This window comes from Urtica dioica, chromosome 1 (assembly GCF_054948205.1).
Source record: "Urtica dioica subsp. dioica isolate 48M chromosome 1, U.dioica_male_clone48M_v1_H2, whole genome shotgun sequence".
NCBI classification, from domain to species: Eukaryota; Viridiplantae; Streptophyta; class Magnoliopsida; order Rosales; family Urticaceae; genus Urtica; species Urtica dioica.
In genome coordinates, this window is record NC_142756.1 from 31084483 (window position 1) to 31099861 (window position 15379).

The 15379-nt window shown below is 38.5% G+C and overlaps 1 protein-coding gene across 1 annotated transcript; it reads left to right on the forward strand.

Annotated features, from left to right (window-relative positions):
• Window positions 1-4966: 4966 nt before the first annotated feature.
• LOC149407883 (chorismate mutase 1, chloroplastic-like) lies at window positions 4967-7886 on the forward strand. Its single transcript, XM_089615937.1, has 6 exons — window positions 4967-5239; window positions 6250-6475; window positions 6750-6836; window positions 6904-7047; window positions 7135-7227; window positions 7309-7886. The coding sequence occupies exons 1-6, from the start codon at window positions 5061-5063 to the stop codon at window positions 7546-7548; spliced, it is 969 nt and encodes a 322-aa protein (XP_089472063.1). The 5' UTR covers window positions 4967-5060; the 3' UTR covers window positions 7549-7886.
• The last annotated feature ends 7493 nt before the right edge of the window (window positions 7887-15379 follow it).

A 15379-nucleotide genomic window follows, 5' to 3' on the forward strand; every position in this document is an offset into this window, starting at 1 on the left:
TACATCACCTCGTACCCGAGAACGCCCTTGTTCAGCTCGGCCATGAACTGCCAGGACGAAAGTTAGACCAGAATGACGATACAACGATAGAAAAAAATGTGTGAACTTACCCGAGATCCCGCCGCATTGACGGAACGGTAGTAGCTCGTCCCATGCATCCTCGATACCATTGGAAGTCGGTACTCGGGAAAGTTAAATTGACGCATAATGCACGCAGCCGTCGCTGGATCATCGCATATCGTCTTGTCGAGGTTCCAGTTGAATGCCAACTTGCAGGAACCTGGCGGAGACCCCTGCGATTGGCCGGACTGCGGGGTCGGTTGGCGGGATTGCTGGCCAAATCCCTTCACGGCCTTCCTGCGATCGTCAGTTCGACCTTTCTTTGGGTCGCTATGCTGTTGGGGGACGCCCTCCACCCATTTCCTCTTGACCTGAGAGGACGGAGCCATCGTGGACTTAGCCGCAGCGGCTGAAGCCTTTGCTACTTTGACGCCGGAAGCCTTGACGACCCCGACAGAGGGGGTCTTGGCGGTCTCGGGCTCGCCGTCGAGCTCGACAAGCAGCGTGGCCGGAGGAATCACGACCGAGAGCTCCTGGAAGCCGGGGGTAGAGGTCGGCGCCACCGGGACAGAAGAGTTGGCCTTCTCGGCCGATCTGGACGTGGCACCAGCCTCAGTGACCGCTCTGAGGGCCTTCTTCTTAGCTCGCCAGTCGACATTTTCGTTGTTCATCTCGGACGAAGAGGAAAGATCGTCTGAAGAGTCGTCTGTAGGGAGACAATTGATGAAAACAATATATATATATATATATATATATAATAAAAATAAAATAAAATACGAGTTCGGAAATAAGAACTGACCTGAAGAAGCAATGGGCCAAAGACCAGCTGCTATGAATCGAGCCTCGGAAAAGGATTTCCAAGAGACCTCGCCGGCGCGCAGCTTCTGGACTTTAAGATCGAACGAGTCCGACGTGTAAAGAACGATCTTCTCTACAAAACAAAGGGCATGGCGTCAGTTCGCACTAGGCAGACATTAACCAGTTCGCAGATCACCAATAAACCCATCCCCTAATTACCACAGTCCGTCTTCCACTGGACGGACAGACAATTCTTCACCACCTCGACTGTTTTGTCACTGATCTTGAAATAGAAGTATTTCGAGCCCCAGTTCTTTTCCTTGCAAGGGAGGTCGGTAATGATCCCTTGACGAGGTCGGTTCGCCAAATTGCACATCAGATGATGCTTCGAGTTGCGCTTCGCGATCAGCAGGCGGCCGAGGTCATTAACGTCTAGAAAGATTCCAACCTCTCTAGACAGCAGCAGCATCGCCATCACTTGACGCACAAAGTTCGGACACATCTGGGCGAATTGTAAGCCCAGACGGTCACAAAACTGGATGATGAGTCGGGGGATTGGGAAACGCAGTCCACACTCTTCGAAAAATACCTGGTATGCACAAACATACCCATGGATAACTCGATCGGCAGACTAGCCTCCGACTTTCACCCTCAACCCATCAGGGAAGTTGTATCGCTCCCCCATGTCGGCGAGGTCGCGCTTTGTCAACGTCGACAGCGACGACAACTCGCTGTTGGGATCATCGCTCCTCTTGTCAAATGCTGACATTTTTTCGATAAAATTAAGGTTTCAAGAAAAAGAGCGGAAACAAGAATCCAGGATGAGAGTCGACTAAACCTTGAAAACCTAAAACCACTAATACAATAGAGGAAAGAAAAAGAATTCAAAATCTTTACGGCAAAAAATGGCGGAAACCAAAAATTCAAGAAGAAAGAGGGAGAAAGAAGAAGAAGAGAGGAAAGTCGCTATTTTTACCTTTGGGGAGCGAACGGGTTGGTATTAATGAAAAAATCGAAAGGTAACCTAAAGGTAGAAATACCCGAATATTTCGTCAAATTTCAACCAGATTCTGAGAAATCTCGATTCGACTAAAAGTATATTCCATATTATATTATCTTATAATATAGAAGATACTGGGGGACTGATTGTGGGAGTGGATATCGTCCCCATCCACCATGCAAGATGGACCAAGTGGGCCCATAGCCAGTTCGGCCCAAAAGGATTGAGGATGATCGTTAGTTCGGCCAAAAACCAAGTTCGTCCTAATAATCCTAGACGCAGGCGAGATCGGCCGAAGTCAATAGAAAGGAATTCTTTGCTGAAGACCGAATCCCAATTCGACCCGGGCCCATGCGGCCCCGCCAAGTGATTTGAATGATTAATCTCCTAAGAAACGGTCAAATCACATAAAGATGAGGATGAACACGAGATTGGAGGATTGAAGACCGGTTCTGCTCGTACACGTGTATCGATCTGAAGAAAAAGGGGAATCAGCGAGTTAGCTATAAAAGCCCACTCCACCTTCATTTTACGACTACTGAATATTTGAAAGAAAAGTGCCATATGATTATACCTTGATTTGCTATTAATACTTAGACTTCTTGCTCATCCTCTTTTATTTTTGTAAGATTTATATTCGATCATCAATAAAGAAGCTTTATTTCGCTTATTTCTTCTATAAATTCGTATTCTTCATAAATTTCTTTCGTATCTCGATTTAATCTTCATAATCGGATTCTGAGACCATTCCCTCATTAAAATAAATATACGAAGCAATTTAAATAAACTTGGTATAGATTGTTGGTCCGAGAAACCGGCTCATATATATATATATATATATATATATATATATATATAGGGGCCCATTAGGAAAATAACCAACTTAAATGTTTGACATTGCTAAATAGTCAACATTTGATAAATCTTAATTGAATAGTTACTTTCAGTCGTAATTCTTAAGTAAATAGACACTTTCATATAACAAACGTTGACTATTTATCTAAGATTTACGTTAGAAAATTTCTATTTTATTTAAAATTTACCAAACGTTGGTTATTTAGTAATGTCAAATGTTTAAATTGACCATTTTCCAAATTTTTTGTATTCATATTTGTTTATATTTTATTTTTAATTGACATCAATGCTATCTTTTATTTTTTTTATTCTGCCCCAGAAGATCTGGTTTACGCTGAGATCAAACTCATATATTAAATTCCGTCAAACGATGTCATCCATACAATTTTGAATTTTCGTTAAATTCCCTGTTGGATTAGACTACTAGTTTATTGCACTTGAAGCCGTTCAATTTTTTATTCCCACCCAACAAATATAATTATTAAAAAAATCCAGGGTTTCGATTCCTGCATAATTAACATAAATTTTCATATTAAAAGAGAATATACAGAAAATTCCAATTCTACTGAATACAGAAGCGTGACGGGTTATTGGCGGCATAAATACTATAACTTTTCGATTTATACACTTTTATACCACAACTTTTTTTTTCGGCGGCAAAAATACCTAACGTTAGGTTTTAGGACCACCGTTATTCTCATTATGTTAGAATAACACGTGGACCCCGGCATAAATACCACAATTTTTCAATTTTATGGGTTATTGACGGCATAAATACCACAATTTTTCTATTTTATACACTTTTATACCAAAAGTTTTATAGAAAAAATAATTAATAGACCGGGAGCTGATTGTGGAGATAGAGTTCGACCTCATAATATAATTTGATATTGGACCGCCAAAGTCCAACATTCATCAAAGCCCATTTCGATAAAAATAATATAAATAATTAATTATCGAAATTATTAATTGATTGTTATTAATCATTGTCGTACGAATTTAATAACTCACTTGGGCCCGGCCCAAGTCTATTTTACGAGCTCACAATGTGACTACCAAGGTCTCTGACGAAGTTGAAGTCAACACATGTGAAGTGATATCGCCTTGAAATACAGAGAATTAACAATTTCTACCGAGCCTGTCGATTGTGTTCATAATCATCCGAGCTCGACTAGTGTACTCAAGACCGAATAAAAAATAAATTTGTTTTCTTGTTCCTAAGGTAGTTGTTTATAATTGTAAGCTCGTTTCCTTATGATGATTTTCTTCGTAATTGTTGAGGCTTCGAAAATGACATCAACAGTCACTTTTGGGGCATTTTACCTTACGCGCGTTTCGGGGATTGCCGGCGTTGGCGTAGAGAACAAGGAATGACGTGGCGATAAAAGAGTCGGCGATGACACTGAGGCGGAGTGTCTGAGCATAGAGTGACGCACCGGGTGACAAGGTGAAGCACGTGAGTGATTTGAGGATGGAACAAAAAGTGAGTGAGCACATGTCGGCGAATAGGAGGAGGAAATTTTGCGGTTGACCCTAGCTCATGTGAGATCCGATGGGTATAAAAGTGTATAAAATCGAAAAGTTGTGGTATTTATGACGTCAATTACCTATAAAATTGAAAGTTGTGATATTTATGCCGGGGTGCACGTGTTATTTTAACGGATTGAGAATAACGGTGATCCTAAAACTTAACGTTATACATTTTTGCCGCCGAAAAAAAAGTTGTGGTATAAAAGTGTATAAATAAAAAAATTATGGTATTTATACCGGCAATAACCTAATAATAATAATAATAATAATAATAATAAGAATAATAAATCGCCCAATAAAAATCGAAGTAGAATAGAAAACGATTTAGTCGTTTGTGGGACCCACATAAAAACTTCGACGACGTTGTGTGTGTATGTGCGAGCGTGTTACAGAGTCAAATCCCTCGAATAACGACAAAAATACAAAACCAACGACACAACACGGCTAGAGAGTTTTCAAGAAGTTTGTACTTGTACTCTCATACTCTCTCTCTCTCTCTCTTCTCCACCAAACTTTCGATTGAACCTCAATACATACCTACCCTATTTTTTTTCCTATTTTTTTTCTTTATTTCCCACACACACACACACACACACACACACACACACACACACACACACACACACACACACACACACACACACACACACCACCCCCAACAACCACCACATAACAAAGAATATAAATAAATCAATAGCCCTCTTTTAACTTTCTATTTCCATATCAACCACATTTTTTTTTTTTTTAATTGTCGTGTGTCGTTTCGTTTCACTCGTTTCTTCGCCGATTTTTTTTTGCTTCTTCTCACTTTCCCTCAATGGAGGCCAAGCTTTTGGGAGTCTCCGTACAAGTCTCTACGAGGCGTCTCGGAGCTCCAAAACAAAGTCCCTTTTGTTCCCGTTTTTCCCTCGGGAGTCTCGGCTTCGTCGGAGTCAAACCAGACTCGCAGAGCTCAGCCCTTCGTTGCCTTTCCCCGGTCAACGCGATTTATAATGGGTAATTTCGAATGCATTTCTAATTTCGCTTCTCTCTTATTTTTTTCGCTAATTTATCGGCGTTTAGGGACTTTGATGTTTTTTTTTTTTTTTTTTTTTTTCATGCATGTTTGTGAAAGGTGATTTTATAGTCAGGGGATATGGGTTTTGACTCAGACTCTGGGATGTTTTTTCTTCTCAAATTGATATGAGAATTAATTTCTCCGGACGTACAATTGATATAGAAAAAATTATTAAAAATAATCTCATATTTGCTTAAAAGTTACAACAAGTTTATAAGAACTTTTTTTCCCTTCACATTTCTACTTCAGTCAGACTCAAATCATAAAGGAGAGTGGGCAGTTTGCTTTAGTTCTAAAGTTGGAATTCTAATCAAACATTGAGGGAATTAAAAAAAAAGGAAAGAAAAAAAGTTTGAGTCGTTGTATTATTATAAACTTAGACAATGCCACAGAACAAAATGATTCTGTCTAATAACTCAAACATGTTTTGAACTCTGAGATTGGGAAAATAAAGTTTTAATGTTTGTCTGAATTTGCTGCTATCTTATGCCTCAAGTTACTGGCTTTTTGTTTGTTTTATTTTTGTGAGAAAAATAAAAGCATGGAACTTTGCAGTATCAATGAAGGAAAGGACAGTTATCTTAGTTCGAACAGTGGGTACTTAATTGAAAAAGTAAAGTCTTTGCTAGATGTTATAATTTTTTTCTTTAATATATATATATATATATATATATATATATATATATATATATATATATATATATATCTCGATCGACTTTAATGGCATTGGAACCTAAATTTCGGTTCCGTTAGTTTTCAGTAAAATAGTTGTGTTTGTGCGTGGGCTCCAATGGCAAAACATGTATTTATTGCCTCAAGGTACTGGGTTTTTATTGATTTGATTTCTTGTGAGAAAAAAACATGAAACGTCTAAGTATCAATGAAAAAGGCCTAGGATAATTTCATTATCTGGTAGTATGATTTTAATTTTATTGTTTTGACATTTCAGATCAATGGCGACGAAGGAAAGGACCGACGACAGTGAGAACTTAACACTGGACGCGATTAGATATTCTCTGATCCGGCAAGAGGATAGCATAATATATAGCCTCTTAGAGAGAGCTCAACACTGTTACAATGCCGATACTTACGATCCCAACGCGTTTTCCATGGACGGCTTCAATGGGTCTCTAGTTGAATACATCGTCAGAGAAACTGAAAAGCTTCATGCTAAGGTGAGTGTTAGTGAAATTGTCATTTGAACGTCTTAGCTGCAATAATCTAATTATCTTGTTGGAAGAGTATAATTGCTTGTCTTTTTTTTTTTTTGCATCTGTCTCATTACATGTCTCTCAGATTAAATTATGACGCATCATGCGTTGATGTTTCATAATTTAATATGCCAGAGATGAAAGGAGACACGAAAAAACAGATAGAGGTTCCGGTTTCGTATAAATTGGTTGCTGATAGAAATTTTGTGAAATGATTCAAGTTTATGTGATGGCTTAGGTTGGAAGGTACAAGAGCCCGGACGAACATCCTTTCTTCCCCATTGGCCTACCCGAACCAATGCTGCCACCTCTGCAATACCCTCAGGTAATTAAACAACCAAATGAATAATTAAATAATTTTTAAAAATATTTATTTATTGAATCCGAAGCAGGTTCTGCATCATGCGGCTGACTCGATTAACATAAACAACAAAGTATGGAACATGTACTTTAAAGATCTGATCCCGAGGCTCGTCAAAGAAGGTGACGATGGAAACTCCGGGTCCACCGCTGTTTGTGATACGATGTGCTTGCAGGTAATAGTAATGAAATATTTATAAATAAAAAAACCCTAGTTAAAGAAATTAAGAAAACTGTTGAGAATATTTTAGTGTCAATCACAGATTCTCTCAAAGAGAATTCACTATGGAAAATTCGTAGCAGAGGCGAAATACCGTGCCTCTCCAGAGGCCTACGATGCTGCCATCAAAGAACAGGTAAAAAAAAGACTCAAAAACTCTTTTCTAATGCTCCGAAACCCAAACCGTTATCATCTATAATCATTGGGCTTTTTTCAGAACAAGGAAAAGCTGATGGGACTTTTGACATATCCGGCGGTGGAGGAAGTGATTAAAAAGAGGGTCGAAACGAAAGCCAAGACTTACGGCCAAGAAATGCCGGTGAACGCTAAAGCCGACTATGAGGATGGCCCGGTTTACAAGATCAAGCCGAGCTTGGTCGCCGATCTCTATGGAGACTGGATTATGCCTTTGACAAAGGAAGTCCAAGTCCAGTACTTGCTCAGAAGATTGGACTGAGTATAGAAATATGATTATATAGCTTTTTTGGGAGCTCTTTCTTTAAAGGAGAAAGTTCATATCATTGGAGAAAGTTCATAACATTGTTGTCGGTTCCTCGGAGCAAACATAGAATAATATATAAGGATATAAGGATGTTATTTTTTATTTGGTCTTTTACACATTAATAATATGATCTTTGTTTCACTCCCAAATCCAAATCCAAATGCTTAGCTTGGGTGACAAGACCTCTTGCATGTGAGTTGATCTCTGCGAGAAGGCATGAGTTCAATCCTTAAGAAACGCAATATTGATATTTGAAGATTATATAATGTAATTTGTGCTTACATTTTACATTACATTGATGATATGATGTATGATGTAAAATTAAATTATTAAAAAAAAATACTATCGTCGTTTCATAACATTGTTGGCTTTTCTCTTCCAAGTAACTCATCAATTCAATACAGCTATATCACTTATCCAATCCGAGAGTTCTATTTCTTCTCATAAGTGCAAATAGTGCGATCGGACAATGGTCTATAATTTACTTTAAAATAGTTGCAAAATTGGTTTATGCAACACCAATGTAATTGCATCTCGACTTCACAATAAATTAGAGTTGCCAAATAAAAACATAGACAATTTCTTGTAGCATGATCATTACATTTCTAAGTTTCTAAGTTTGTTTACTGCTATCATTTTTTATGTTTATGAATTATCATACATTTAGTTAAGTATCATCATTCCTCTAAACTTCAATTTTAATAAGATGATAGCGGCAAACAAACTTGGAAATATAATATCCGTGCGACATTAAGACATTTTTTATGCTTTTATTCGGCAACACCATTTTGTTTTGGAGTTAAGATGAATATTTATAGGAAGAAATAGTTTCCCTCAAATAGTTTTCATTTTGTCGGAATGAGTTCTCACGTTAACAATCACCAATTCCAAAAGTAAAACTTTTGGGTTGATATTTTGAGAATTGAGTTTGAATCATTGGTAACTCACATGATCTATTATTTCTTTTTCTATCATGATAAGCGTACGTCCATATATTTTTAGATATCCAAAAGTAAAATTGTATGTTAAACGGAAAAATGGAATGGCAATGGAAATGGAAATGAAAATTTGAATGAGAATGAGAAAATAGAGGACATATTCCGCGTTCGTCCTCTTCACTTTATCTTTTCGAGGCTTCGAAGTAAAATCTCGAACGACCTCTGCGCGCTAAGCTGGGCTCATACGTTTGCATTCTTGGAAGATGAAACCATCTCCTAGATAAAGCCGAGCTCCGCAGCTCGCACCACAAGACAAAGGGAATTAGGAACATTAAGCCGAATCCATGCGTTCGCATACATCTAAGCCGGGGTCTTGTCCCGCAAGGAGTTTTGACAAAGATAAGAAATATGCTCGAGCGAGCCCAAAACACAAATCCAGCAAGAAAATATTCACCAAAAGAAAATAACATTAACGCCGTGCTGGTCCAACTAAGCAAAACAACACAATGTATTGCCTCCAACGATTAGTTCAAAAAAAAAAAAGAAAAAAATAATAAAGAGTAGAATTCGGAAACCATACTGGCCCACCCGAGAAAAACAGTATGCCGAAGAAGTTCAATAAACATACTAAAAAAGCTAAATAAGAAAAAGAGAAAAATGCAACAAAAATTTGTTTCACTGTTGGGCTTGATGTCGGGGAATCGAGCGCGTATCAGACACGAACAATCGTTCTGATGCGACTCGTTTGAGATGATTCCACCATATAACCATATTAATGCGGAAAAATAATTAATTACGATGATCATAAGCTAATTAAATTATGGTTATAATTAACAAGATCTAGTTATGTTTAATTAATTTAATTCACGAGAACATATTTATCAAGCAACCGATTTGAGCAAAAACCGAATACTTACATTGATTTTCGGTTCAGCTACAGAACGCTCCTAAACCAATCGCGTACTCCTTGCGTCGTCTTGATGAAGGACTCGAGGATGACACCTTAGTCTTCCGAAACGTAATCTCCGAGACGAATAAGAAAGACGAGTGGGCACAGTCTTTATCTCACTAGATCACGAAACTAGGTGTTTCGAGATCTCTCTCGTATTTTACTAAGAATGGAAACGAATTTCCGAGGGGAAGAGAAGCAGAAGTGCACTGCCAAGGAAGGCTAGGATGCACGAAATTTTTCACAAAAAATTGCTTATTTTTGCCTGCTCATGAACCTCTATTTATAGTAGTAAAAAATAGATATTCATGGAATCTTCCAGAATATTTTATTTCCTTTTATTGTGTTCACACTAGTGGATTAAATCTAGGCCATTGGATCTCAACAAGTGAATCCTACTTTTTCTCTCATCCATCAGATAAATATCTATGGGATATTATTCTCTATTTAAATAGAGAATATTTTATTTAGTGAGAGAATAAATGGGAATATATTATTTCCCTTTAAATATATTCTCATATATTCTCCTAAATACTTTCTTTTAAATAAGGAGAAAAATAGGACAATATCTTATATTATTCTCTCTCCTTTATTTAAACAACTAAAGAGAAAATATTGGTAAATACCAATTATGAAAATTTCGAACTTGATGGCACACGGCCATGGGGATTTGCGCAAATTCCTAGTGCCAAAACCCTAATTCGAATTTTTCATGTGTGCAAGGCCCAATTGCTTAAAACCCAATTACTTATTTATTTACTTGGTCCAACAATAAACAAATAATTAATAATTGTTTATTTACTTGATCAAACAATAAATAAACAATTCTACCATAAATATTTATTTAATTATGCGAATACCTGTTTTCCAGAATTAATGCTGTCAATCACAATTACAGCAAGTGAGATTAATAATGATAAACATTATCATACGAAAGTTCTTATCCGCCTTTATCAGAGCCGAATCGGGGACTATGGACCTAGTAATAGAAGCTTAACAAATCCGATGAAAAAGACGAAATAGTCCTTTCTCTTTTTCCATCGATTCGTCTAATCTTGGTCAAATACTCCACCTTGTAAGCCAAGACTGAACTCTCCTTTATACTAGAATTATATTTACTCATCGTGACGAGTGTCCACTGATATAGTCAGTTCGTGATCAAGATCCTCCAGGTTCAACCCGTGTCAAGAGAAGTCAATTTATCCGTTATACTTCTCTTGATACATATCAGCCCTAAGCATTGTTGCTTCCCCAGCGAAAGATTCTTTCGAACGTTACTTACTTCGAAAGTGCTAGCAATCTATCGGTTCTGGAATCAACCCTTAGGTGAGTGAACATTAACCTTCTTTCAGGAAGGCTGGATTCCGTATCTGTAAATCACTTCCCACTCGAATCATGCTCTGAGAGACTCCCAAGACATAAGCTGTGATTAGCATGAATAGCCTTTTAGCGAATGAGTCAAAGGGCTCAGTAACATAAGCCAGTGTCCATGATCACTTCAGGATTTAGATCAAGTCTCACTGTGACCATCATAGTGGCCTCGGTTAGTGTGTCGTAACGGTCCTTAAACGACACATCTACACCAAGACCTGTCCAAGTCGTACACTTACCACAAGTGTAGAATGCTCCCACATAGTGATCAGCCTTCACCTATGTGTTCCACATATATGACTTTAAATATAGCTTTCCAGGCGTATATCAGTCATCGACCTCATTTTAGCTCACCCCCCGAACTCAGGTGCCCAGCACGTGACTCAGTTTAATACGGAGGCTGTGGAAGATAGTTGTTATTGATTCTAATTGTTTAGAACTCAACCCACTAATCATATAATGCTAATAAAGTAATCTTATTATCGAATTTAGTAATCATTTATTCATTATCTTCAAGTGGGCAATATTATTCCTAACAATTGATCCTGCCGGCTTGATGTCTCAGTTCGCTCCTCTTCAATTGGGGCTCCAACTTGGTTATTCTCCGTGACATCAACAGTCTCGAGCACGCGATGCGCCCCCTGAAGCCGCGAGCGTGCTCCTTGAAACAGCGCATGCGCGGCGCGAACAGCACACGGCACACCACGCCCAAACGCGCCCGCGCTGCGCTCCTTGAAGCAAGGAACGCGCACCCGAAACCTGCTCCCCGCTCCATGAGTTGCGCCCCTACGACCTCCTAGGCCTCATTCACTATAAATACCCCCTCTCATTGTGGGGGAGAGACACATTCATTCCTCTCAAAGATTACTCGCTCTCAGAGTTCTAAAACGCTGTCAAAGACTTTCTGAACACAATTTCCTCTGATTGAGCGCTTGATCTAAAGCACAAGCCGCTCCTAGGATTTTCCACTGAAAATCCCCTACGCGTCTAACAAACAAGATGCGTCCACGATTTTCCATTGAAAATACGCGTCCAACGCACCAGCTACGTCCACGATTTTCTAAAGAAAATCCCCTACATCTCCAAAAGAAAACACACATTCTCTCTAGGGTCACTTGATCGTAGAGTTTTGAGACTTCGCCCAGGACTCCCCCGCACTCCGTCTCCTCTGTCGAGCAAGCCATCTAGGCTCGGTGCCTCATACAGCATTACATACGCCTTGAAGTACGTTCTGACTTGGTCCCGCAATGCGGGTACGTAGGCAGCTCACAAGAAACACAGTCACACCCCCATTCACACCATTATCTCCTTAAAGAACACCTCCGACTGGAGGAAGCCTCAACTCGAGACTTTCGAGTTCACACCTTGGCTCGGGTGCGGCCACTTGTGTTGGAATTGATCTAGGGTTAAGAAAATATTTAACGCTTCTAGCAAGCGGCGGAAAATACAAATTTTCTTTAAGCTATTAAAAGGATTTTTACTAACCCAGACAAAGAGCAAGTGCATGTTATTATTAAAACTATCTAAGAGCTATTAAACGTTTACTGACCTTTGTGTAGCTTGATCGTTGAGAAGCTTGTGGAGGTTGAATCGCTCGTTTCCCCACACAGCTCGTCTTTCTTCGTTCTTCGGGAACTCGAGTAACTACGAAAGTTTCAATCACATAAATCACTCGAGGTAAGAAGGAATAAGTGTGTGGGCACTTTTAAACACAACGACTCAAGAACAAGTCTCAGAGTCGAAGAGCTAAAACAAATGCTAGGTCAAATGTGGACCTAGGTTCCAAAACAAAAACGAAAGGAGTTAGAGAGAGAGAGAGGGGCGGCCACAAGGTCTAGAGAGAGAAGCTCTCAATCTCTAAATTGTGTGGGTATGAGAAACAATGAGAATGAGGGCTCTATTTATAGGAGAAGGTTTACCTTCAAAAAGGTAGTTTCCTCTTCTATAGAATATCACATATTCATTAGCAAATATGGCCTCTCTTTCTCTTATGTCACATGGGTAACTATGCTTCTAGAAGGCCTTGGATTTGTTTCCTCTTTTGCTTCCTCTCTTGCCTTGGCCAAAATCATATATACCTTGTATAGGAAATTTGTTTCCTCTTTTTCTTTTGGCAAGTATCTTCATACATCAATGCACAATATAAACTCTCTTTTCTCCTTGGGTTGGACGTGCAAGGCTTTTAGAAGGTGCTTCTAGATATTTCTTCATTTGTTTCATGACAACATAAGAAAAGCCCATTAAGAATTTTCACATAAAATTCCATGAAATGAATTTTAATCCTCAAGGCCCAAATAACTTATTATCGCCGAGTGATACATTTCATTTGTCATCATATGAAAATGTAAAAAATAAACTTATTAATTGACACTCATTTCATCATATGTCCAAAAAGACAAAAATACCCTTTAGACAATTTTCGTAAAACTTGTCTAGTTCTTGTATTGACTTAGATTCTAGTTTAACTAATCCTACTCGAAATGACTTGTGATAGTGACCTCATGGATCCGAATGAACAAAGCTTGAGCTAACATTCTTGGACTCAAAAGTTCATAAACCTTTTCAAAGTTTAGCTAAATGTCAACTGACTCCACTAAAGAGTTGATACTGAGAATCTCTCGATTCGAATGAATTTGTTTTCTACTCAAGAATTCAACTTAATTGTGATGAGTGGGTCCACTGAATATTATCTATGTTTACCCTTCATGAATATCATCAGCTAGATGGGATTTACAAAATTACCATTTTACCCTTCTAGTTGTAATTTCCTCAACTCCTTTGTCGCTTGTGAATAAGTTAGAAACAATGTATTGACGAGGAGCTAACAAACCACTTTGATTTATTCACATTACAAGGAACAAAGCATGAGGTGATATACATTGCATTTCAACAATCTTGTACATGAATTTCATATCTATGATGATCTTCACAAAGTTACTCATGGCATCTTCATAACTTTGCAATTCACCAATAGGTCCTGTTCAAAATCACATAGTGAGTCCGAACTCTGACTTTCTCAAATGAGAATACGTGAGCTATGAAATGACATGTCTCATTTCAGGATTGAGGTAAGCATGATGCAATTCATACGTAGTGACTTTGAGAGATAAGAGGTTAAATGGTTTGTTCTTATTATGTTTCTAGAAGTGCACAGGTCAATTCAGTACCTTCAGAAGATACCTAGAAGAACTATAGAGTCTCCAACTCTCTATGCCCCATAACCAGACATCATAGATTCTCCTAACAATCGTACTGAGATCAATAATTCTTTGATCCTTAGATTGCGAATATATTGTTTTAAGAAAACCATGAAGAGTTTTTTCATACAAATCTACATTTGTCTCTTCATATGTTGTTAGGTTTGGTTAAGGACTAAAGACTATAGTTTATCATAAAGCTTCAAACAGACAAGAAAGAGTGAATGAACGTTTCAACTTTTATTAATAATTTAGCAGTTACAAGCAAGAGTCTTCGTGAGACTTTATTACATCAAATGTACATAAGTAAAGACTACTACTCTTCTTGTGGGCACCATTGACAACATCTCGGTCCAGTCTTGGGTCGAACCTCCCAAAGCTTTAAATCGTTGTTCATTTTCGTGCGACAATATTTTGGTGATAAATCCCTTCTGAATATCTTCTTCTTTTCTTCTAAAAACTCGGCTTTCTCGGATATGAGAAAAGATGAGTAATCAACCATCCACATGTTCTAAGGGCATTAACAACCTGGATAATGCAACTGGGACCAAAAAATACTTCTTACGCTCTCGAGCGCATGGTGACGAAGAGTCGCTCCCTGAAGAGAGCTCAACCTGCTCACCATCTCTATCTCTAGATAGCTGGGACAACCGCATCACGGAGTTGGAGGAGACTATCTGCCGACTAAAGTCGAAGAATGCGAGGTACCACAACCGACTGACTGCAAAACAACCTACGCATAACACGATGATCCCCAACCGAGATCCCGAGAACCTGAATGAGGAAATTCGCGACCGCGACACAGATTACGAGGGCATAGATAATTCGGAGGATATCAAGACTTCTCTCACAAAGAATGGGGAACTCTCCACCGTGAATGAAGTCGGTCCTTCGGATCCCTCACCCAAGACGAGGATGTTGTCAATGGTGCCCACAAGAAGAGTTGTAGTCTTTATTTTGTACATTTGATGTAATAAAGTCTCACGAAGACTCTTGCTTGTAATTGCTTATTCATTAATAAAAAAGTTGAAACGTTCATTCATTCTTCCTTGTCTGTTTGAAGCTTTATGATAAAACATTAGTCTTTAGTCCATAAACAAACTTAACAACTTACGAAGAGACAAATGTAGATTTACATGAACAAACTCTTCGTAGTTTGCTTAAAACGATATATTCGTAATCTAAGGGTCAAAAGATTATTGACCTCAGTACGATTGTTAGGAGAATCTATGATGTCTGGTTATGGGGCATTGGGAGTTGTAGACTCTATAGTTCTCCTAGGTATCTTCCGAAGGTACTGAATTGACCAGTGCACTTCTAGAGACAAGATA